A 21,441-nucleotide genomic window follows, 5' to 3' on the forward strand; every position below is an offset into this window, starting at 1 on the left:
CAAAAGAATGACGAGCAAAATAAAATTCACATTTTGCACAGGTTTCTTTATTTAAGGGAAAATAGCGTTCACGTGGTAGAAGATATACACATGTCTTACATATGAGCAACACTTCCCACCTCAGATTCAAATACAAAATAAAAGAGACTCTAAAAGCAGTGCATAATAAGTTATAACTCATGTATGAGGAACAGAACATAAATAGAAATTACAAAAATGAATACAATATTTTTGGCAAACACGAATATATTTACAAGTATGGCTAAGGTCTGAATGACACGCACAAATCTAATTAATTAGAGGTTAAACAGGAGATCTATCTACGTATCACTGAATGAAATTAAACATCATTTTAACAAAACAATAACCAATGCGTAAATAATACTGTAACACTTTTGATCTGCTGCTCAGGTTGATTACTACAGCAATGTAAAAAAAAATATCAGAATGTCTTTTTATTGAACACACTTTTATAGGTAGCCAGTGTAATACAGTGCAAACATACTGATTGCTTAAAATCCTTGTGTGCTGTGATGAATAATTGCTTCATAGCCACCTGCTTTATTTGAGTGACTAATTGTACAGTGGTGTGACAGTGACGGCTGCTTTCATGCAATCGTGAGCTGCTCGTCTTTCCCTCCCAGCCCAGCTGCATGCTCTGGATTTTGACTCTGCTCATCTGCCATATTAAGAACTGTTTGCAGTGTGTTTTCGACAGATTTTGAGATTTCTCGTGAACAGGTTTGATCCAGAGGTGAATTTTGACAGAGGACGGTTCGGTTGGTGTCAAGCCCATCTAGACTAGTTGTGGTGGTAACCACGGAATCACCAAAGATTGTATTGGAAAAGACAGATTTGAAAGTGAATGAGGAGTCAAAAAGTGGCTCCTGCACAGCTGCTGGGTCTCTTGGAGGTTTGACAGGAGGAATGGGCGCAGGCTCACTGTTCTTAACCTCTGGCTCTGGTTGTTGATTCGGGCTTACTGCTTCTTCCTTAATATTGCTCTCTGAATACTCTGAAACCTGGACAGGGAGCAGGTCAGTCTTGACTATCACCTTGTAGTCACTGCTGACACTGGATCGTCGGGACGAGCCCTCTGCTGTTGAAATGACACTGCTTGCGCGAGGGAGACTTTTGGGAGACCACGGCCCTTTCAGTCGCCCTTCTTTTCCCATCGGGGAAGAGAAGCAGTTGAGGCAGCCGGACATTGAGGATGACTTGCCCTGAACATACAACACTGTAATTGGTGAACAAGCAGAGGCTTTGGTAGTTTCAGCTTTGCTTGTGCTCAGTTTAGGATTCATCCCATTGAGTCCTGGATTGATTTTGCCTGTACCTCCTGAATCTGATGCGCGCCTTGTCATCTTCCCCCTTGACCCTCTTCGAATACTTTTTGTGCCCCTTCTAAGCCAGAAGTCCTGAGGCAGAACAGGATCTCTCTGTTTTGGTTCACATTGGATATCGGAAATCTTACTGTTAGCAGTGGGCATAGTAGAGGCTTTCTCTTTGTGCTGCTGCTTTGTGTGCTGGGGGGTTGAGGCATCACTGGGTGGTTGGTAGGAGGAGGAGGAAGAACGACGTGATGGAGGGTGCTGCACAGGGCTGCTTCCATTTGACCACGGCTCATTCTCCAGGCTCAGGTTGAACTCAACACTGCTCTCACTTTGGGCCCTGCTCTCAGCGCAATTCAGCCCTGAAAAGAGATTAATTACAATGTTTTTTCAGAGCTAAAATTGATATGAAAATCATTTTAAAAAACATCTCTCTGCTCTTTCACCTTGATATGCTAAATGACCAATAGGGAGCAGCAGTTAACAGTTGCTGGCACTAAGGATCAACATAGAGATTAATATGAAACAAGGTCATGATTGCGATTTGATGGATTTAGTCTTAATTCCTGCATGTTTGTTGAATCCTCTGAATGAGTATCCCAAAGGTTTTACCGTGATTTTGCAGCTCATCATTGTCCTCAAGTCCAGATGGCAAATTGCTGTCATTTGAATGCTTATCTGTGGGGCAAAAAAATAAAACAATTATTGTGTGAATGACACTTTTCTATGCTTAGGCAAGAACAGCACGTGACAGTGTTTTCATTTAATTATTCTGCACTTTATTTTACTATATAATCAATTAAAATTAACAAAAGAAAAAACAAAAACAAACACTGGTTAATGGATGCCTCTACCTGTCAGCTCAGAAACATCTGGAACAATGTCAGTGGTGGTGCTGTCGAGATGGACAGATGGCAGAGTGGTGGTATGAGGAAGGGGGAGGATGGACGAGATGGAGTCGGTAAATGATGAGGTCAGTGGGTCTTTCCTGCTTTCCTCCACATCAGCTTCTGAGTCTTCCAGCTGTACTGAGCTGTCAGGCAAGCAGTTTACCTCTAATGGGGGCGAGGGACAGACTAAGCTGCTCAGGGCTTCATTGTTGGATGAAAGAATGGAAGAAGTGGGATGTGGATGACGTAAAGGAACAGAAAGATGAAATGGCTGTGAAGATTATGAGGGGTTTTTTCCAGTAGTGTGGTCACTATATAAACAGATGTAAAGGATGGAGCTTTTACATTATAATCTCAATCTGTTTCGCTTTCACTGCAGCCTGGGATTACAAAGCTACTGCCACAAAAGTCTCTTCCTGCAATGCAGCATTTCTTTGACCTCTGTGATTCTAATAAAATACCCCACACTGTTCCAAATATAGCCACTCTGTTAGAAAATAAGTCCTGCAGCAGGCTGTATCTGCAAGAACATGCAATATCATAACAAATAACTTTAAATTAGGCTGGTGAAATGAGTTTGCCAATGATGTCCACACTGCTAACACATTACCCAGTTATTTTAGAACTTGGGGACAATGACAAATCAGATATGAGTTAGTGGTATGCTAGCATTAAAAAAAAGCATAAAGCACAAAGCTGTTGGAATTACTGAAGTAAGAGAGTAAAAAGGGTAAGATGAAGCCAGACAACGGACCACAGTCTTTCTTACATATGGAACGCCGAAACATGGACTTGACTTTGTCTCTGTCCTTCAGCCGGTTCCTCATACGGGGAAACATTTTCAGAGTGGCTTTTTAAGAGTGACCACATGGGAGACACGCAGAACAGATAGAAGGGAGGGTGTGGATGCCAGCAGAGAGTAAGGGGAAAGAAAGAGAGGGGAGAAGAAGGAAGGGCAAAGACAAGGGGAAAAGAGAGCCGAGGGTGTTGGGAGGAGTGAATAAAAATATAAAGACAAGAGAAAGACAAAGGGGAGAAATACTGAGGATTCCTCAAGAAACTTGACACACCTCATGCACTGGAAAGAATGATGCTTTGAACATGAAACACACACAACATACTCTGATTTTTAATGCACTAAGTATGCTTCTGTAAGTTTTCCTTCTGAGTTACCGATAACTAGTTTGTTCACACAGTGCCGTTGGTATATGTATAGTTACCAAAATGCACATATAAATGATGTGGAAACAGGTTTAGTTTAAAATACACATATTTATTTAAGTTTTCGCACCTTGATGGAAAATCTTAAGGCAGAAAATGGCTTTTTTGTCAAATTCTGGGAAGATGAGCATCCTTCACATGTAGATGTATTTGGACCTGATTTGTCCATCACTTCACTCATGCATCTCTGTACAGTGGCTGTGAATTGGATCTTACGTGAACACACCTGTTTGATCTGCATGTTTCAGCTCTGATGATGATCTTTTGAATTTGAGAAGGAAACACTCACTGCTGTTACGTTGGGGTGAGACGACATCGCATGCTGCTGTGGAGGCTGAGCCTCCAGAGCCATTTGAGCTGATGAAAGAACTGTTGTCGTGACAGGAGAGCTGAGGCTCAGGAACGCCTGAGTGTGTGGGTGTGGGTGGGCGTTCAGGCCCATGCTCGCGGCTATTGGATTTCATCAGCTTCTTCAGCTTCAAAGTAATCCAGTTCCCACGTCTGTGGAAGAGCAGATAATTCAAGGGAAATCAAATAAATAATATAACACAGAGGATGGTCTGCACAGAAAATGCACTGGGCATCGAGGTGGTTCAGCATCACCACTTACCCATCGAATTAAGCTTGAAATTCTTGTGATCAGATTAAACAATCAATACTTGAAGTTCATTCAGGAATATCTTACAGATGTATCCCAACAGAGACCTTCACTCTCAGTGTGCAGGCTTACTTCCAGTTCCAATGGTTTCCAAAAGTAGAACAGGAGGCAGAGCCTTCAGGTATGAGGATCCTCTAATTAGTATAAGAGCGACTCAGGTGAGCCTGAAGCTAGCCTGAGTTATGCAGCTATAGGCTCAGGTTGCTGAGGGTCTTGCCATGATGCACTGAACATTTCACTTTGCTTTATGCTATGAAATTGCCTTAATTGATCAAATAACTATCTCTATGAACTGGAATTTGTGTAAAAAGTTATAAAACTTGTTTCATCAACATAAACATGAAACTAAAGGTGTCCCCTTACCTGCGAGGAGGCGAGGGCTCATAAAACTTATATTGGTCCATTATCTTTTCCTCCAGCTTCTCTTTCTGCCTCCTCAAATGATTAAGCTTGTCACTGAAAAGAGGGAGATTATAGGTTAATCATCAATAGAATTTAGGTCTCACTAAAGGGGCATTTTTGATATCTTAATTAGCGATATGTTTTGTTGTTTGTGGGTACCAAACATTGTTAAGTCCATTAGCAAAATACTATAGCATGAAGATTTGATCATGGTAAACTTACTATTGTCCTGTGCACTTACATATAGGGCTGGGTATCGTCACTGATTTCTAGAATCGATTTGATTCTGATTCACAAGGTCCCGAATCGATTCGATCCACGATTCGATTAAATTCGATTCGATTCGATTCGATTCAATTCGATTTGAATATGGGAAATTTTGACAGTCAGAAATATTATAATTCAGATCAGTAAATTTACACGCAAGATCAAAGGTGTGAGCATCACAGCAGATGCCTTTGTGTCAAAGTAGCTGAAGATAAAACACAGAAAAACTTGAAGGTTTTCCTGGCCTGGGATTTTATAAAAATATTCTGCAGTACATCAAAAACGAAAGAAAACCATTAATGAACATATGAACGTTACCTCTGAAGTTCCAGCGGTTTTATTAGAGACATGGCTAAGCGTTTTGCATTTTGCATAATTTTAAAAAGTTTAAATTTGTTCAGTATTGAACGGCAGAAATTAGGTTTTCTTTTCAGAAGTATGTAAACGGGAAAAAAAACAGCGGCTGACAGCGCTGTAACCAGCTGTAGACTTGTGCATAACAAGCAAGCCAATAATGAAGAAAACAGTACAGAGAGAAAGAGAGAGAGAGCTGTGCATGAAATGTGGTGGAAGCAAAACAGGAAAAGTCAGAGGGAATTCATGACAATGTTTATGTGAAGCGTAGTTTGGATCTTCTTTTGCTGCTGCTTCAGTCAGTTTTATTTTTATTGTTTGAAGAGAGATAAAACTAACAGCTTTAGAATCGGCGCAAAAAGGGCGTAAACACAAAGCGCGGAGCCGCCGACAGATCAGAATCAGCGAGCTGTCGGCTTTCAGCCCCGACCGTGTCCGTGCCGTCGGGTGAGAAAGGCAACATCTCACTGATTCTGATCCGCGGTTCCGCTGTGTGTTTACGTCTTTGTGCAGAATCCGTGTTCCTGCTCTCATTTACTGTCTTAGCTGTTTGGTGGTTGTTGAAATTTTGTGAGATTTCACCTGAGATTCTGTCATTTCAGGCAAAATAAATTTATATTAAAAAATCGATTCAGGATTTTAATGAATTGATTTCACGTTATCCAAGCCAGAATCGATTTTAATCGATAAATTGATTATAAAAACCCACCCCTACTTACATATACTGGCGTTCTTCAACATGAAAGAGATCTTTGCTCTCCATAGTCTGCTCCAGCAAAGTCCGGTTCTGTAGCATCAGAGTCTCAATCTGGGCGAGCAGGTGGCGGTTCTCTTCCTCGAGGTTGCCCTTCAACTGGCTCAGCAGCTAAGCGTCAGATGAACATGCATGCTTATAAATAAACATCTATCAAAAGCACGCACTGATATGCAATTGTGAAAATAGGTTTGATAGGTTTCAGCCCCTTTGGAATTCTGAATTGGTTAAGCATTTGAAAAAAATGATTGAAAGTTGTTTTTTTAATGCAACCATCGGATTGTTCACAGGATTTGAAAGCATACCTCGCACTGGTTTGTGAGTTTTGTGCACGTGATGTCGAGCTGCTGATAGTCCTTTTTGAGCTTCGAAAAGTCTGCCTCTAGCCACGTGTGCTCCAGCTTGGCCTCATTCAGCTGGCTCTTGAGCTGCTTGTGATCCGATGTCAGCGCCTCGTTATCGTTAAGAAGCTGGCGGTATGTCTGGTTCAGCCTTAAAAAATTATGTATCATGAGAAAAATTTCCTTTGTTGATATATCCACATATATATACATGCTCTGGAGTTTATGTGTGTGTGTAGGTTTGTGTGCATGCACGTTCTCACCAGTCTTTCTCATCACGGAGCCTGCAGCACTCAGCAGCGGTTGTCCTGTGCTGTTCTTTCTCCAAAGCCATCCTCATCTGCTCCTCCTTGAGGGCTTTCTCCAGGTCTTCTAGTTTGCTACGTTGCTGCAACAGGCTGTTGTATCTAAATAACAATGCAAGCATGAATATGAAGTTCATGTTTGGGTTTAGGTTAACTGGCAATGCTCAGATTAAAGATATAAATGATCCTTAAGACAAGTGGTTTAAATGAACTTGTATGCAAACTTTACCATCGTCCACAGCTCTCTTGTGACCTACCTGTCTTGAAGAGTGCGATGCTCCAGTTCCAGTGTGCGGTGGGCATTTTTCAGACAGCCGTGCTTGCCCATCAGGGCCTCATACTCCATGGCTTGTCGCTCGTGCAGGACTGCCAGGCGCTCATGATCTCGTAACAGCTGCTCTTGAGCACCGCGCAGCTCTTCACGCTCATGTATAGCACTGTCCCGTTCACTTTCTGCCTTAGACTGCTGCTGCTGCAGCTGAGTGTTTTGGGCCATAAGGGAGGCGCTCTGTGAATTCACTGTTGACTTTTCCACCTGGAGAAAAACACCAAGGAATTAATGTAACATAAATAGTTTGTGTATGCTGTTTACGAGAGCAGAAGCTTACCAGAGGATATTACAGAAGCTTTTATGTGAATTCTGTTACAGAGACTAGTGTGTATTGTAATGACACCTGCAGGGTTGCATTGTGTGTCTGCAATGCTGTGTTGTTCTCCTGCAGTGAGGCAGCCTGCCGCTGCAGGGCAAGGACCTGAGCCTGCTGGCTGTCAGACTGACTTTCCAGCTGTTTTAGCTGGGCTTGTAAAGCCTGGCGTTCTGCCTCCAGTGTCGCATTCTGCATAAGAGAGCAGGAAGATATTATGACAAACTGTAGCGTGGTATTAGCTTTAGGATAATTTGTGTGCCAAAAACAGGGAATCTCTGTGTACAGGAACCCATGATATCATTTAATATTGTACAGCTTTATGTGTTCTATGTTCCTCTTTATGTGTTTACAGAAATGTAAATGGCCTGCTAGTTATTTAGACACTTTTCTATTTTAACTGAGCACTCAAAGCACTTTTTACTACGAGTCTTATTCACCCAATGTCACTTACATTTCTCTCGACTTCAATGAGGCGATCTTTTAGCTTCAGCAGTTCTTTGGTAGCTTCCTGACTTTCACGTAGCCATTCACTCATGGCCTTGCCAGTTTCTCTTGGAGGTGTGGAACTTGATGTTGTCCTCTCTTCCTCCTGCCTCTGTTGCAGGGCTTCATAGCTCAGCTTCACCTGTGTGATGGAAGACAGTCGTTCAAGTGGATCCAGAGAAACTAACAGGTCTGGAAAGCTTAACTTTATTCCTTACACTCTTTAGTTCCTGGCGCAGCTGCTGATTCAGAGAGGAGGATTCCTGCAGACGGGCCTCCAAAGAAGCCAACTTGTCGTCTTTTATCTGCAGAGACTTTTTCAGAGATGTCTCCAGCTCAGACTCAAGCATTTTGAACCTGCTGTGTATAGAAAATTATTTTGCGTTATAAAACTTTGCATTTGTTAGAATATTCTCTTAAATAGTTACGTGATGGGAACAGAAAGCTCCAAAGAGTATGCACAGACCTGTTATCTGGTCTCTCTTGTTCAGCCTGATGTGCACTCTCCTGGTTCAGGACCTTCATTTCCAGCTCATGGGAAAGCCTCTCAAGTTCATTGTCTCTTTGCTGGGTTCTCAGCTTCTCGCTAACTAGCTCCTAAAGATAGACAATACATTTCAAATAAAACAAACAGGTTTCCATAATAGCAGTATTGCTTAATCAGAATCAAAATCAGAATACTTTATTAATCCCTAAGGAAATTATGTAAGGGATGGCGATGTCATTTGGTTGGCCTGAAGTAGTTATATGAAGACTGCCACTAAAAGTTAAGGTATTTAACACATTTATTAGACCACCACTCATAAAAAATAAAGAAAATATGAATATTTTAGAAATCTGTCAAAAGCTTGTGTAAAACTAAAAATTATATTGTTATTTATTAGGTAAACAACAAAATGAATTCATGTGTTTACACCTAAATCTGAGCCAGCAAAGTAGACAATTTTTACTGCAAATAAACAATTAAAATTTGGGATCTTAATCAAAACATAATGATGTTCTTTACTATTTTTTCAGTATTTTTAGTTAAACTGTAAATTTGAAAATTCATGAATAACAACAATATTTTTATTTTAGTGTTAAAAATGTAATGTTGATATAAAAAGCTTGTGCTTCTGGTGTATTAATGATTACAGAAACACAAAATAAAATCATTTTAGTAATTACCAGTACGGTTAGACCAGCTTTGGCATAAACCTTAGATTGGGTGACAGTCTAATACATGTATTAAACGCTGTAGGTCATGTTATGCATCCAGTCAGTCCTCACTTCTCTGAGGGTTGCCAGGGTTCTCTGGTCGATAGCAGCCTGCTTGGTCAGTTCTCTGTTGTCTCTCTCCAGGCCTTTCACCCTCTCAGCAGTTTCCCTTAATCCGTCCACTTCCTTTACAAGAAAACGCATCTCCCTTTCCAAGCTAGCCATACAGACATTACTGCTGTCTAATTTGGCTTCTTGGATTTCAGCCTGAAATACAGGAAAGTAGAACAGTCGATAAGGTTTTTCAAACATTATCTAACGCTAGAAAACTGATATCTTTATTAAAAAAAAAAAAGATTGTCCACCTGTTGCCGGAGTCGTCGATTCTCTTTCTCTAGCTGCCTCTTGTCTCTCTCCAGGGCAGTTGTTTCATGCTCCAGGGTCTGCTTCTCTGTTTCTAACTGCTCCAGGCGTCGTGCAGAGATGCGAAGTTCCTCTAAAGAGGCCTGCAGGCTCTGATTCTCTGCTTCCAGCTCCTCAACCTCTGCCTCTAGACGCTGAACCTTTCGGTCTTGAACATGGAGAATGATAGAAGAAATAAATTAACCTGAAAATGTTTTGCTATATAAGTACAAAAACATTACTTATTTTCTATGGGACCTACCAGTGTTGTCAAGTGAAGTTTGTAGATGCTGATTTATTGTGTCCAGGGCCCTGCACTTGGCCTCTAGCCGCTGTGTGTGCTTGCTGGCATAGGAGGAGCGTGTTGGCAGACCTGTGAAGATGCTTTCATGGCGGGGACTGCTGTTCTTTGAGCCAGGCGAGTGATCATGTGACCTCACAAAATAATGGCGCCTATTGTGATTGTTTTCTAAGACTTCCAAATCAGACATCCTTTCTTTGAAATGGTCCCCACTGTCTCCATCCTCTAGCTGTCCTTTCTCCTGGATATTACGCTCTGGATTATCTGTGAGATGGTTCGCACTCTGGACTCGCTCCAACTCCTCGGTGTCTAGCTGCTGATGGCAGCTTAAATCCCCATTTAGCATCGACTCTGTTACAATACTGAGGGAGACTCCATTAGAGTGATTTTTAGCATTCGAGCAGGAGGTCTGCAACACTGAGGACTCGTCTGTTGATGAGGTACAGTTGTTGCTACACATCGCCAGGTGGCTATGTTTGGTTTGTGTGATGTTATTAACAGAAGCTCTGAGCTCCTCTATGGTCTTCAGGAGATGTTTGTTCTCTTTCTCCAGTTTCAGCAATCGACTGCAGGCCCTCTCGCTGACCTCCTCACTCAGGGTCTGCTGGCCTTTTGACAAACACACAAACACACAGTTAGTTTGCAAGAAGCTTGAGAGAAACAAATGAAAATAGCTCACTTTTCTAGGAATGTTATTAACTGGTCACTTTCACATTCTGCAATGCTGCTATTTACAAAAATATCATTAAAAATAAGTTTTGTATCAGTAGAAGCGCCACTCATATGTACAGACATGCCTCTGATTCACTTTTTGTAACAGAGATTCATTTAACAAAGACAATAAAAGTCACATCTTAAGCCTGATTGTTGAGTATTTCAAGTAAATAACTTATTTAAGAGATGGCACAATAATGCATGCACACCTTTACATAACTTATCCTTATCTACTCTCACTGGAAAGTACACTATATTGCCAAAAAGTAGTCACGCATATGAACTTGAACGACACAGCATTCTTAACTCGCAGGGTTTAATATGATGTCGGCCCATCCTTTCCTGAAATAACAGCTTCACATTTTTCTGGGAAGCCTTTCCACCAGGTTTAGGTGTGTGTTTATGGAACATTTTGACCATTCATCCAGAAGCGCATTTCTGAGGTTGGACATGATGCTGGACGAGAATGCCTGGCTTGTAGTCTCAGGACTCTGTGCAGGCCAGTCAAGTTCCTTCAGGCCAAACCTGCTGATCCATTTCTTTTAGGACTTTGTGCACTGCTCATCTGAGTGCACTGGGCTATCTTCAAACTATTCCTATACGTTAGGAGCATTAAATTGTCCAAAATGTCTTCATTCTTTTCACTGGAACTAAGGGGTCTGTCAGGGGTTGGGTCTGTAGCCTGACATTTTGAGTTTATTTTGTATTATTGGTGCCTTATGTTATATTGGAAATATGTTAAGTTCTTGTGTTGTTATTATTAGTTAGGACAGGGGTGGGCAACTCCAGGCGTAGAGGGCCGGTGTCCCTGCAGGTTTTAGATGTGTCCTTGAACCAACACAGCTGATTTCAATGGCTAAATTAGCTCCTCAACATGTCCTGAAGTTCTCCAGAGGCCTGGTAATGAACTAATCATGTGATTCAGGTGTGTTGACCCAAGGTGAGATCAAAAACCCGCAGGACACTAGCCCTCGAGGCCTGGAATTGCCCACCCCTGAGTTAGGATATAGTTGAGTTTATTCTAGTTTTTGCTTTATCTATGTCTCCTGGTTTGAGTCTTTTCCTGTCTTCTGTGTCAGTCCGTCATGCATTTTTTTGTCTCTGTTTTGAAGTGTCAAGCTTGTGTAATCATGTCTACGTCTCTCCATGTTCCCTGTTTTATTTTGAAAGTCTTGTGTTTCCATGTTCAGTGTGTTTAGTTTAGTTTTGCCTGTGGGGTCAGGTTCATTTGTGTTAGCTGTGTTTCCCCAGGTGTTTCTACTTCCCCCATTACCCTTCTGTGTATTTAAGTCCTCTTTCCACTGTTCAGTGTCAGGCCGTCTGTTTGTCTTGTATTACGTCACTCTGGGTTTCAGGTTGAGTTCGTGCTTTCTGATCAGATGCTTGTTCATTGTTTTTTTTCACGTTATAGTTCTGCATGCACCTTTTCAGATTCACGTTAATGTTCACAGTTTTCATAGTTAATCTTAGTTTATTCATCGTTTAGGTTTCAGTTTAGTTTTTTCCCCACCTCGCTTTGCCTTGTTTTATGTTTATGTATTTTCAGCCAAATAAATGGCTCGCCTTTTGATACACTGAGTTTACTCTCCCGTGTCTGCTTTTGTGCCACACCGGCTACGCAGCCGTGACAGGGTCGAGCCCAACTGAAAAGCAATCCCATGCCATAATCCATCCTCCACCAAACTTGGGATAGTATAGTCATAAAAGTAATATTCTCCTGGAAAACTATAAAACCTAGATTTATCCATTGGATTGGCAGATGGGGAAGTGTGATGCATCACTCCAGAGAGCATGTCTCCAATTCTCTAAGGTCCAGTGGGGGCATGCTTTATACCGCTGTATCCAATGCTTTGCATTGCACTTGGAGATGTAAGGCTTGGATGCAGCTCTTCAACCATGGAAACCCATTCCATGAAGTTATCTACACACAGTTCTTGAGCTAATCTGAAGACCACATGAAGTTTGGAGGTCTGTAGTGACTGACTCTGCAGAAAGTTGGTCACCTCTGCACACTACCTGAATTCAGTGATTTGGATGGGTAAGTGAATACTTTTGGCAATATATTGTAGATTAGCCTAAGCTCTCATTAGTCCTTCTTTACACCCACTCTTACCCTGGGAGCTTTCTGTGGTCTTGGAGAGTTGCTCTAACTCCCAGCCTAGGTGCTGGGACTCCTCCATACTCCTCCGCTGTGCCAAACACAAAGCCAAGTTGTCCGTTTGCAATTCCTCAATGCGCCTCCGATCTGCCTCCCTCTCCTTAAGTGAAAACCCAAACTATAAGCGGTGGTATAAGAGCGCTACCTGTCCAGCTGGTGAACAAGCTACATGAACATTAAAGATGAAATCTAACCTTCCAGATATTTTCAATGATATTTCTGGTAAACTCTGTGGAGATGTCTGACCTGTTCCATGTCATGGACCTGGGCCTTCAACAGCAGATTGTGTTTCTCCAGCTGGTGGATTTTATCTGAGCGTGCCCTCCAGCCTTCCAGTTGATCCTCCAAAACCTCTTTAGTCTCCTGGAGTACCCTATTATCCTCCTTTAGCTCCTGAAACATGAAAAAATATTTAAATTCACCTTAAATACTAAACCACACTGAAGCCCACCCAATCATCATATTTCTCTTTATTTGAATCTTTCACTACAATAGTTAATTAAAAGTCTATTGTATGTTTGTAATGTATGTATGTATGTATGTATGTTCTACATGTATTTATTCTGCCTCAACCTCCACTTTGGCTTTGTAGAACTCCATCTTGTGCAGTTGCTCCCTGTAGCGTCCTACTTCACTCTCCAGCTTGTCCGCCTTGATGGCTCTCTCTCTCAGGGCATCCAGTTCATCACGGTAAGTGCGGGCTGTGCGTGCATCCAGAAGCAACTGGGAATTCTGGTAAAGTTAAGAGAAAAGAATGATTTATAACAAAAACGTCTTAAGCTTGATACAGCTTTTTATAGTCAGAAATTTCCGCCATAAACTCTAAAGTTCATCATCAAACATCAGCTCAACATCAAATAGCTAAAACAGCAGAGAACACTGACTTAGTTTAGTTGAAAACACGAATGGTAGATTTGTGTGTTTTTGGTATGGTAAGACGTGAACATCCAATCTGTTGTCATGTGATAACTTTATCAGGGAAAGCCAAGGCACATATAAGTAAATAAGTAAGTAAAATGTTATTAATAAAGAACCTTTAGAGACAAAGATCATGATTAAGTGTTTCACAATATAAAATGTAAGGTGATATAATAACTTTTTCCATTCCACTAGACAAAAATGGCTATAAGAAATTAAATACTGCTTTTATTTTCACTAAATATGTAATTGTTAGAAATATATGAACCATGTTAACTAGTGTGACCATCTAAGCCACAAATGCAAATTGAGATTTCCCGAGCAGACAAATCCACAGGGGCTTTAGCTGTGCATCTGAGTCAGTGTTCAGAGGTTTAAGTTAGTAGTTATTAAGCACGGAGCTGCAGCAAAGTACAGCGTTCAATAATCTGCATAAGCTGCAGAGAGGTCAGGAGGTTACTGTTTGTCACCATTAGCTGTGATTTTTTTTTTTCTTTCAACGTGTTCTTTGACTTCAGACCTCCTGCTGGATTCTCTTCAGCTCAGCCTCCATGTTCTCCAACTCATGTCTGCAGTCCAGCATTTGTTCACTCTTCTCCTCTCTGGTGTCAGGTGTGGATCACAGAGAGACATAAAGTTGGGAGGTTAGCATGCACTACATTTTAAACACGAATTGAAAATGTTTAAATAATAAGTAAGCATAACAGAAATATAAGCAATTCTGACAAAATGGATCAAACATTAGCTGTTAAGCTCCGTTTCTTTCCTTCCCACATGCTGATGACAAAAAAAAGTGTGTTCATTTTCTTATATAAAAAAGAATAGTCTAAGGCCATTCAAAAAAATCAGAGCATGGCTTTATGTGACATTGTGTATGTGAGCCTGATGGGATGGACAGCAATGATGGAACTGAGATCTTGATTGGATCAGCTTTAGCGTTCGTGTGTGCAGTATCTGCAGATATGCAGAGCAAATATGGGTCAGTGGTAGTGCATAGGCATTGAACCTGCCAAGCAGGCAGTAATGTGGGCCAAACTCTGCAGGGCATCTCTTATCCTGTACTATCTCTCTCTCTCTCTCTGCCTCCTATTTATTCCCTACTGGCAGTTACACAGAGGAAACCCATTTACCAATCAGCACCGTTAGGAGGAACTCTACAATGCTTAACCTAATAATCTTTTAATGTGGGAGAAAAGCAAACACTTTACTATGCAAACATTTTGGTGACATGAATGGGACAACAGATGAAATAAATCTGGGCAGAAAAGTGCTACAAAAATTCCAACTTACTACAACCTCTTTTGTATTAGTTTGCCTTTTTTTTTTTTAAACGTTGATCCAATCTATATAGTAACTTTCATATGAAAATGTTCTGATCTCCAGTTAGTGTAAAATATATCTTAACTTTTTAAGCTAATTTTAGTCAACAAACAAAGAAAACAATTATTTTTTCCACCTATCACATACTTACAGTTCTTGTCTAAGTCGTCTGATCTTTGCCTTAGAGTCGGCCAGTTCGACTGCAAGGTGTTGCTGGGTCCCCACCTGCTGCTGCTGAATTGTAGGAGAGTAGCTGGCAGACTGTGGGCTGGAGGGGCTACTGAGCAAACTTACCACACCCTCTTTCTCCTGCATTAGCTCTGCTATAGTCTGCAGATAGGAAGCAGGATTAATACTACAGGTTGAACATTAGTGATGAGTGTGCAATATCTGAGCTCGGTCTAAAATGAAAAGCATCTTAATAAAATAATATCCATTGTTCCTATAAAAATATGTAGCTAATACTGTTTGTAAATATGAAAATTAAGTACCTCCAGATGGGTATCCCTCTGATCCAGCAGGTGTCGGAGGTGTGTGGTCATGTTCCTTACTGCTGCCTCCATCTCATCGGGGTGCAGCTCACTAGACTCCAACCACTGCAGATCCAGCACATTGTCTTGACTGTGAGTCAACTGTTAAACACGGGACATGGAGGAAAGAATAATACAAAACACAGCAACTGCACAAAAACAAACGATTACCTGTAAAAAAACGCTGTAGCATTCAAAGCATATGTCATATAAAGTCAAATACCTCCTGAATATGAGCAGCTATTGCTGCTTTTGTCTCAAAGTCAAGTGTCTGGATTCTCTCAATGTACTCCTCTTTCCTCTCACACTGTAAAAATGCAAAAATGCACAAATTTGACCCAGAAACTTACCATAAACATCATTTTTAAATATGAATCACTCAGTATTTACCTGAACTGCACATCCCAATAGTAATAGCAAAAGTTTCCTCATTTCATCCAGGCTTTGTTCTATGACAGTAAAGAAATTGAATTATTGGAAAACAAACCCACTGGATCGAAGTAGGACTGCTGTCACGGATTTAAACTGAACACAGCGCTGGTTGGTGTATTTGGGTCATCACTTGCCGAAGCATTGCCATCAGAAGTTAGTGCGGCTATCAGACTGATAGTGGTGTGCAATTGAATTAAAATGTTATCAGAAGGAGCTGAAAAGAGTCTGTTTCATTTTACAGACTCAAAGGTTTTCATTGTTAACTATTCAGAAATCACTGACCGCTGAAAATCAAGTGGTGCATATTGGGAATGTATAATCGTTTTAAAGCGCATACCACAGTAAGGAGTCCTGCCAAGCAGCAACACATTTGGCAAAGGAGTCATGATTAATTGTCTCAGATTATCCTACAAAAGAAGAGACAGAAAAGAGAAGAGAGATGGTTAGAGAAAAACCCCACATTTGGGCTAAAGTGAAACAAGGACAAAACACTTCTTGCATTCTAGCCAAAGTGTTTGAATAGATGGAGAAGTATGTATGTACAGCACATAGGACCTGCTCAAATACATGTATAGAAACACTGCCAACAAATGGTGAGTGCTCTGAATGGGTAAATGACAGAGCCAGTTTCCCTGGTGCCGTGGTGAAATTCTGTAAAACTGCTCGGTGCAGCCTTGTCCCTGCCTAAGTTTCCCATCATCCTTTCTTTTTGAACCTTATGCGAAAGCTCCTCTATAGAACTGCACTTGTTATTATTCTGTCTCTTTCATATCAAATCACTGCATCTCCTTAATGTAAGCTTTAGCTCCATTAGGTCAAAATCAAACAAAAATACACTAATTCAAACAGCTGCAGCTGCACTATTTGTTTAGCACAACTTATTAAATGACAGCAAGCTAGATGCTATACTCATGTTGTAATTGTAGACAGCGTCATACATGCTAAACATGTTAGCCTTGTAACTTTGAACCATGTTCACACACTGACATTTAGCTGAAAGTTCCAGTTAAACCAGTGGAGCGGTTCAAGTCTTTTAACTGATCTTAGAGAATGAAAATAACCAAAAATAGACTGCAACACTTCTAGATGCCCTAGATCTACAGTGCCTTACTAATAATAATTTTAATGCAAAAATAAACATGGCAAGTTGCAGTTTATCTCAAACTGTCTCTGTTTCCATTCACTGGGCACAAACAGCTTAAAATGTGTACAGTTAGGCCCTGAAGTCTTTGGATAGTGACACAGTTTGTGTAATATAGCTGTTTGTGTAACGTTACTGTATAGAGAAGTAGAGTGCAGAGTTTCAGCTTTAACTCGATGAGTTTAACGTAACGTAACTGAACTGCAGACATTTTTATACATAGTTCCACATTTTCAAAGTTTCAAAAGTAAGTGGACAAACTGACATAATTTTAAAGAACTAAGGATGTTCTAACATTTGGATAAAAATCATTTACAGCAAGTCTTAAGTCTAGAACCCATGAAGATCATGAAATGCTGTTTCTTCCATTGAGATGCTCTACCAGACTTTTACTCCTGCCTGCCTTCTGTTGGTTCTCTCCTCCGTCAGTTATGCCCTCAATAACTGAAAAGCCTGTTCTACTGAGGTGAGATAAGATAACTGATTTGGCCATTGAAGAATATCCCACTTTTCTGCCTTGATAAACTCTTGGTTTGCTATTACAGTGTGTTTGGGTCACATTTGGATCGATTTATGCTGTGAATTGCTGTTCAATCAGTTTTGCAGCATTTAACTACATCAGAGTAGAGGTCATAGCCCGGTATAGTTCAGAATGCACCCTTTTTTAAAGAATAATTTGTCCACTGTTAAAGTTTCTGACAGATTGATTCTAGTTTTTCAGTCTAAAGATTATCTTTACTTGCATGGACATCCCTTTGGACCTCATTACTGAGTTTGTCAATTGTTCTGTTACTTTTCAGCCTCTAAGATTAGTATAAAAATAGATGATCTGTATAAAATTGTGTATAATTCCTAAACAATTAATGCATTTTTTTTGATTTCTTGAATTAAAGATGAAAGTCTGAACTTTATTGAATGTTGACTCTTTGATTTAAAATGCATTGTGTTGGTGTGCAGAGGTACTATTAACAACATAACTAGCAGACATACATGTATGTTTTCAAAAAGCAGCTACAGTAGAAATACTGCTACTGTGGTTTCATTTGTGTGGTAACGAGCAAAAAACTATCTTTTCCTTAAGATAATCAATTCATTGTCCTGTTCTCAGTGAAATCACTTCTCTGGTGATTCTGACTGATTTCAGGGGTTAAATTGTGCTTAATTACTCTGACACAGACAGAAAATCCAAGATTTTAACACCGCTGGTGTCTGCCCATGAATTTCGCAACTTTATACTTAAGTCTAAAGCTCTGTCTGTGACTCTGACTGCAGCTTTACTCTGGCTCTGGCTGTGCTCTAATGCCGTTCCTGTGCCGATTACACAGATGTTCACATGACTGAAATTTAGGCCATGCATCTTAAGAAGAACTAGTTGATCTGCTAAGTCATCCAGTATGTTGAAGTTAAAGTAAACCCAGACTATATTATAATCTGATGTTAAGGGAGATTGAAAGCTTAGCTGCTGCTGTATCTATAAAAAAAAAAGGGAACTCACCAGGTAAAATGTCTTGATCTGCTGCACGAGAAAGTTCAGGTTCTGGATCCTCTGACTTGGATCCTTGCTCATTTTCTTTGCACCCTGAGATGAAGCTGAAGGATTTCTGAAAATGTAACATAAAAGTGTTTTACTTGACACTACTGCCATTTTCAAACCAACCAACAAGCAGTCAAACATAATTAACATGTTTGGATAAGAAGAAGCCGCAACTGATAGAAATCTTGACTCGGAAACATTCACAAGATCCCTATTCATTCCCAACTTTAGCCTGTGTGACATCATTCCTTCCTGCCAACAAACTGGAGTTTTGTTTTGTTGTGTTTCTAAAGCTTGATGTTGTTATAGAGGTAAGATTTCATTACTGAGAAAGTGAAACATATATATATGCTTTATATACGATGATAAAAAGAAGAAGGCAAAGCGTAAAAGAGTCAGTCATAATTATTGAAACAGACACAAATATAATGCTGAGCTGCCGAGTCTCCCTCTGTGTGCTGTTTGTCCTGTTTCTGTACTCTTTCCCCCTCCCATCTGTGTCCCAGTGGCACTAAACACCAGGCCCTAATCCCAAAGGGTCTTCCCATTCCAGGAGATTATCCCGCCTCTTCCCCTCCCTTCAGTGCAACTTTTTTTTTTCATGTAGAACTGGTTATTGTGACCCTGGGGAGATAATTGGGATGAATGGATACTATAGATTTGCAATGGCTAAAGAGCATTATCCACAAGTGCACTCGATCATAGTTTTTTTCCCTCTTTCTTTGGAGTGCTTCAGTTTTAGTTAGGAGTCATCTATCAATCTCTGAAGTGTCATTTAACTTGCACATGAAGGCTTAACACACTGGTTTGGTAGTGTTTGCTAAGGACGAGGGTAATTCCCTCAGAACATAAGGCAAAACTATCATAATCTCTTAAGTAGCATCTTGCCAGTATGGATGAGATCTCTCATGTTTTGGTTAATCTCTTGCCTTCAGTCTGGTCTGTCTCAAGCCGTACATCTCTGGGTAACTTTTATGCTAATTCTAACATTTATGTCAGACACCCGAACCTGTCAGTAATGAGGAAGTCTGCAGCTGACTACAAAGATCCCCTTTATTACTGCAGAGTAACAAAGCTGGTACTGTTGATCCCTGGATAAGAATGTTAGCAGATGCTTCATACAGTATCAGTGAATGCTACAGCATGAAGCAAGAGGATCAGAAATCAGCAAAAAAAAAAGATTCTTTATTGACCACAGTCAGCCAAAAATCTGAATTTATCTTGACACAACTTAGATTGAAAATCCGATAAATGAACAAGAGGCTCAAACTGGGATGAAATTACTTACATTTGGGTCATTATGTCGTTTAGAAAGACTCCATCCAGCAGTTCAGAAAAATCCAAGTGCATGCCTCCATCATTTGGCACGAATGTCCTCACCTAAACAGCAAAGAGAATATGGGATTTGAGGTCGATATCACAGTATCTGTGAGGAGACCAGAGCATCGTACATCACTTACCCAAGTGACAAGTGGGCTCAGCATGAACTGATCCAGACAGGGCAGAAAAACTCCACTCTCCATCGTTAGCTAGGCTTTGAGTGACTGGTCTCAATAGAACATCCAAGTTGATTTAATCAAGAAAAAAAAAAAATGATAGCACGAAATACATCTTTTAAATGAAGTGATCCAATCGTCTATTCAGGTCGTCCCGTCCATCTTCTTTAGAGAAGAATTCCCTCTGACACTGCGCTTTGAATTGTCTTTGCTTTCTCTCACAAACTCGTAAAATCTCGCGGTTTAAATTTCGATAAGTGAACGTTTAAACATGTGCGGATTTTGTCCCGGAACAGCACACACGGACATACATCCTCTCTGGTCCTCTGCTGCAAAGGCATCTGCTGTCAATCCTCCTCCTCCTCCCCCCTGCTCTCTGCTCGTCGCACTGAAAGAGTTGGCACTGCTGTATTAGGGATGTTTAAAGGAGCAAAGAAGTTTGAAAAAGTGGCATTTGAGCCAAATAGAAATATCACCTCGCTAATATAATTTAACTCTAGAAAAAAAAATTGCCCTTGGGTTCATATTTTGAAGTTACTGCAGCAGAAACGCCGAAATAGCTTTGCCTTTAATCTGTTACCATGGTGATAGCGCCCCCACCCCTCCCTAACAGCAGCAGCAGCAGTAGCCTCTTTTCTACCGGGCAGCAGAAGTAAGGCTGCTGCTGCTGATACATCCACTGTAGCCACTTAGCATTGCTCGTAGATGCTAAGTGAAGCTATTAAATCCCCCTGCTCCCCCAAAAAGAAAATGCAGCCCACCGGTAATTTTATACAGAAAGACACAGTGCAACCCAGAAAGCACAGCAATCACTAAAAGCGTTCATCTGAATTCAAAAGGTTGCTAGACTAATCTAGAAACATATCAGAGACGTCGTTGAGGTTCTTACCTCTGAATACATCAGAATACCTCCAAAATAAACTCACAGTACGAAACTTTGGCACGCAAAAGACCATAATGGTGTAACAGCACCACCTCGTGTTTAAATTATACATTTTTTGTGCACAATTTCTAGATAAATTATTTTTCATCTCGTTCTCTCTATAAACTCCACAAGATGCTCGGTTGAACTTTCCCTCGTCCGAGGTAAACTTTTATTAAACTCTTAATAAACAGTCACGAGTCTACTTCTCACCTTCCGGTGTTACACTCTCAAGACTCCGGGCGGAACACATGGGTAAATGCAATTCCCATTGCTACAAATTACAGTTTATACATTTAACCCTCCTGTTATGTTGGTTTCCAGAAACACCAATTATGCTCCTGGGTTAATTTGACACGGGGCAAATTTACTCATCCAAAAGTGTCAGAAACACTGGCATTCATTATTTTACAATTTTCTTTTATAATTTTTTTTTTTTTTTTGCGTTTTCTGTAGTGATGCAGATGACATGTGACATCTCTTCTGTTCTGGGTCAATCTGACCCGCAACATAACAGGAGGGTTAAAATCGTAAAGTTGTGTTTATATTAAGAGTGTATCTGGTCAATATTACTCGTAAGATAACATCATGAACAATTGCGCAATTGATCTTTCTATATGTTTTGTTATTTATGATTCCAACAATAATTGTAAATGTGTACAAGTCTATATTACTGCTTTAGAACAGTAGAACGGTGGTTCCTAAAGTGTGGGTTGAGGCACC

At 40.5% G+C, this 21,441-nt stretch overlaps 1 protein-coding gene across 8 annotated transcripts; it reads right to left on the bottom strand.

Moving 5' to 3' along the window:
* Positions 1-31: 31 nt before the first annotated feature.
* On the bottom strand, positions 32-20,851 carry ccdc88aa (coiled-coil and HOOK domain protein 88a). 8 transcript variants are annotated; one of them, XM_087842033.1, is made up of 30 exons: positions 20,686-20,851; positions 19,761-20,184; positions 19,589-19,680; positions 18,262-18,367; positions 15,963-16,032; positions 15,584-15,642; positions 15,417-15,500; positions 15,155-15,295; positions 14,815-14,993; positions 13,864-13,945; positions 12,999-13,157; positions 12,672-12,818; positions 12,381-12,525; positions 9,515-10,162; positions 9,216-9,421; positions 8,923-9,117; positions 8,120-8,250; positions 7,872-8,013; positions 7,622-7,795; positions 7,198-7,359; positions 6,781-7,058; positions 6,482-6,625; positions 6,183-6,369; positions 5,843-5,988; positions 4,464-4,556; positions 3,732-3,943; positions 2,991-3,071; positions 2,186-2,422; positions 1,944-2,009; positions 32-1,693 (listed from the first exon to the last, which is right to left on the bottom strand). In XM_087842033.1, exons 2-30 carry the CDS (start codon positions 19,821-19,823, stop codon positions 609-611), a joined length of 5,514 nt encoding a protein of 1,837 aa, XP_087698159.1. In that variant the 5' UTR covers positions 19,824-20,184; positions 20,686-20,851; the 3' UTR covers positions 32-608. The 8 variants fall into 8 exon arrangements, with proteins under 8 accessions (XP_087698159.1, XP_087698161.1, XP_087698160.1 ...); XM_087842035.1 differs by lacking the exon at positions 20,686-20,851 and having other exon boundaries at positions 12,381-12,456; positions 19,761-20,363; XM_087842034.1 differs by lacking the exon at positions 20,686-20,851 and having other exon boundaries at positions 7,872-8,010; positions 19,761-20,363.
* Between the last annotated feature and the right edge of the window lie 590 nt (positions 20,852-21,441).

The sequence above is a fragment of the Neolamprologus brichardi genome, chromosome 6, assembly GCF_056152115.1.
Source record: "Neolamprologus brichardi isolate AB-2024 chromosome 6, ASM5615211v1, whole genome shotgun sequence".
Taxonomy (NCBI): Eukaryota; Metazoa; Chordata; class Actinopteri; order Cichliformes; family Cichlidae; genus Neolamprologus; species Neolamprologus brichardi.

What these genes read in the sequence shown, in the direction of transcription:
- ccdc88aa (XM_087842033.1), bottom strand. Translation starts at nt 19,823, where the DNA reads ATGGAGAGTGGAGTTTTTCTGCCCTGTCTGGATCAGTTCATGCTGAGC. An exon ending in TGAAGAGAATCCAGCAGGAG is followed by an intron (nt 13,158 to 13,863) that starts GTCTGAAGTCAA and finishes TAACTTTACCAG; the next exon opens with AATTCCCAGTTGCTTCTGGA. An exon ending in AACTCACAAACCAGTGCGAG is followed by an intron (nt 5,989 to 6,182) that starts GTATGCTTTCAA and finishes TCTGACGCTTAG; the next exon opens with CTGCTGAGCCAGTTGAAGGG.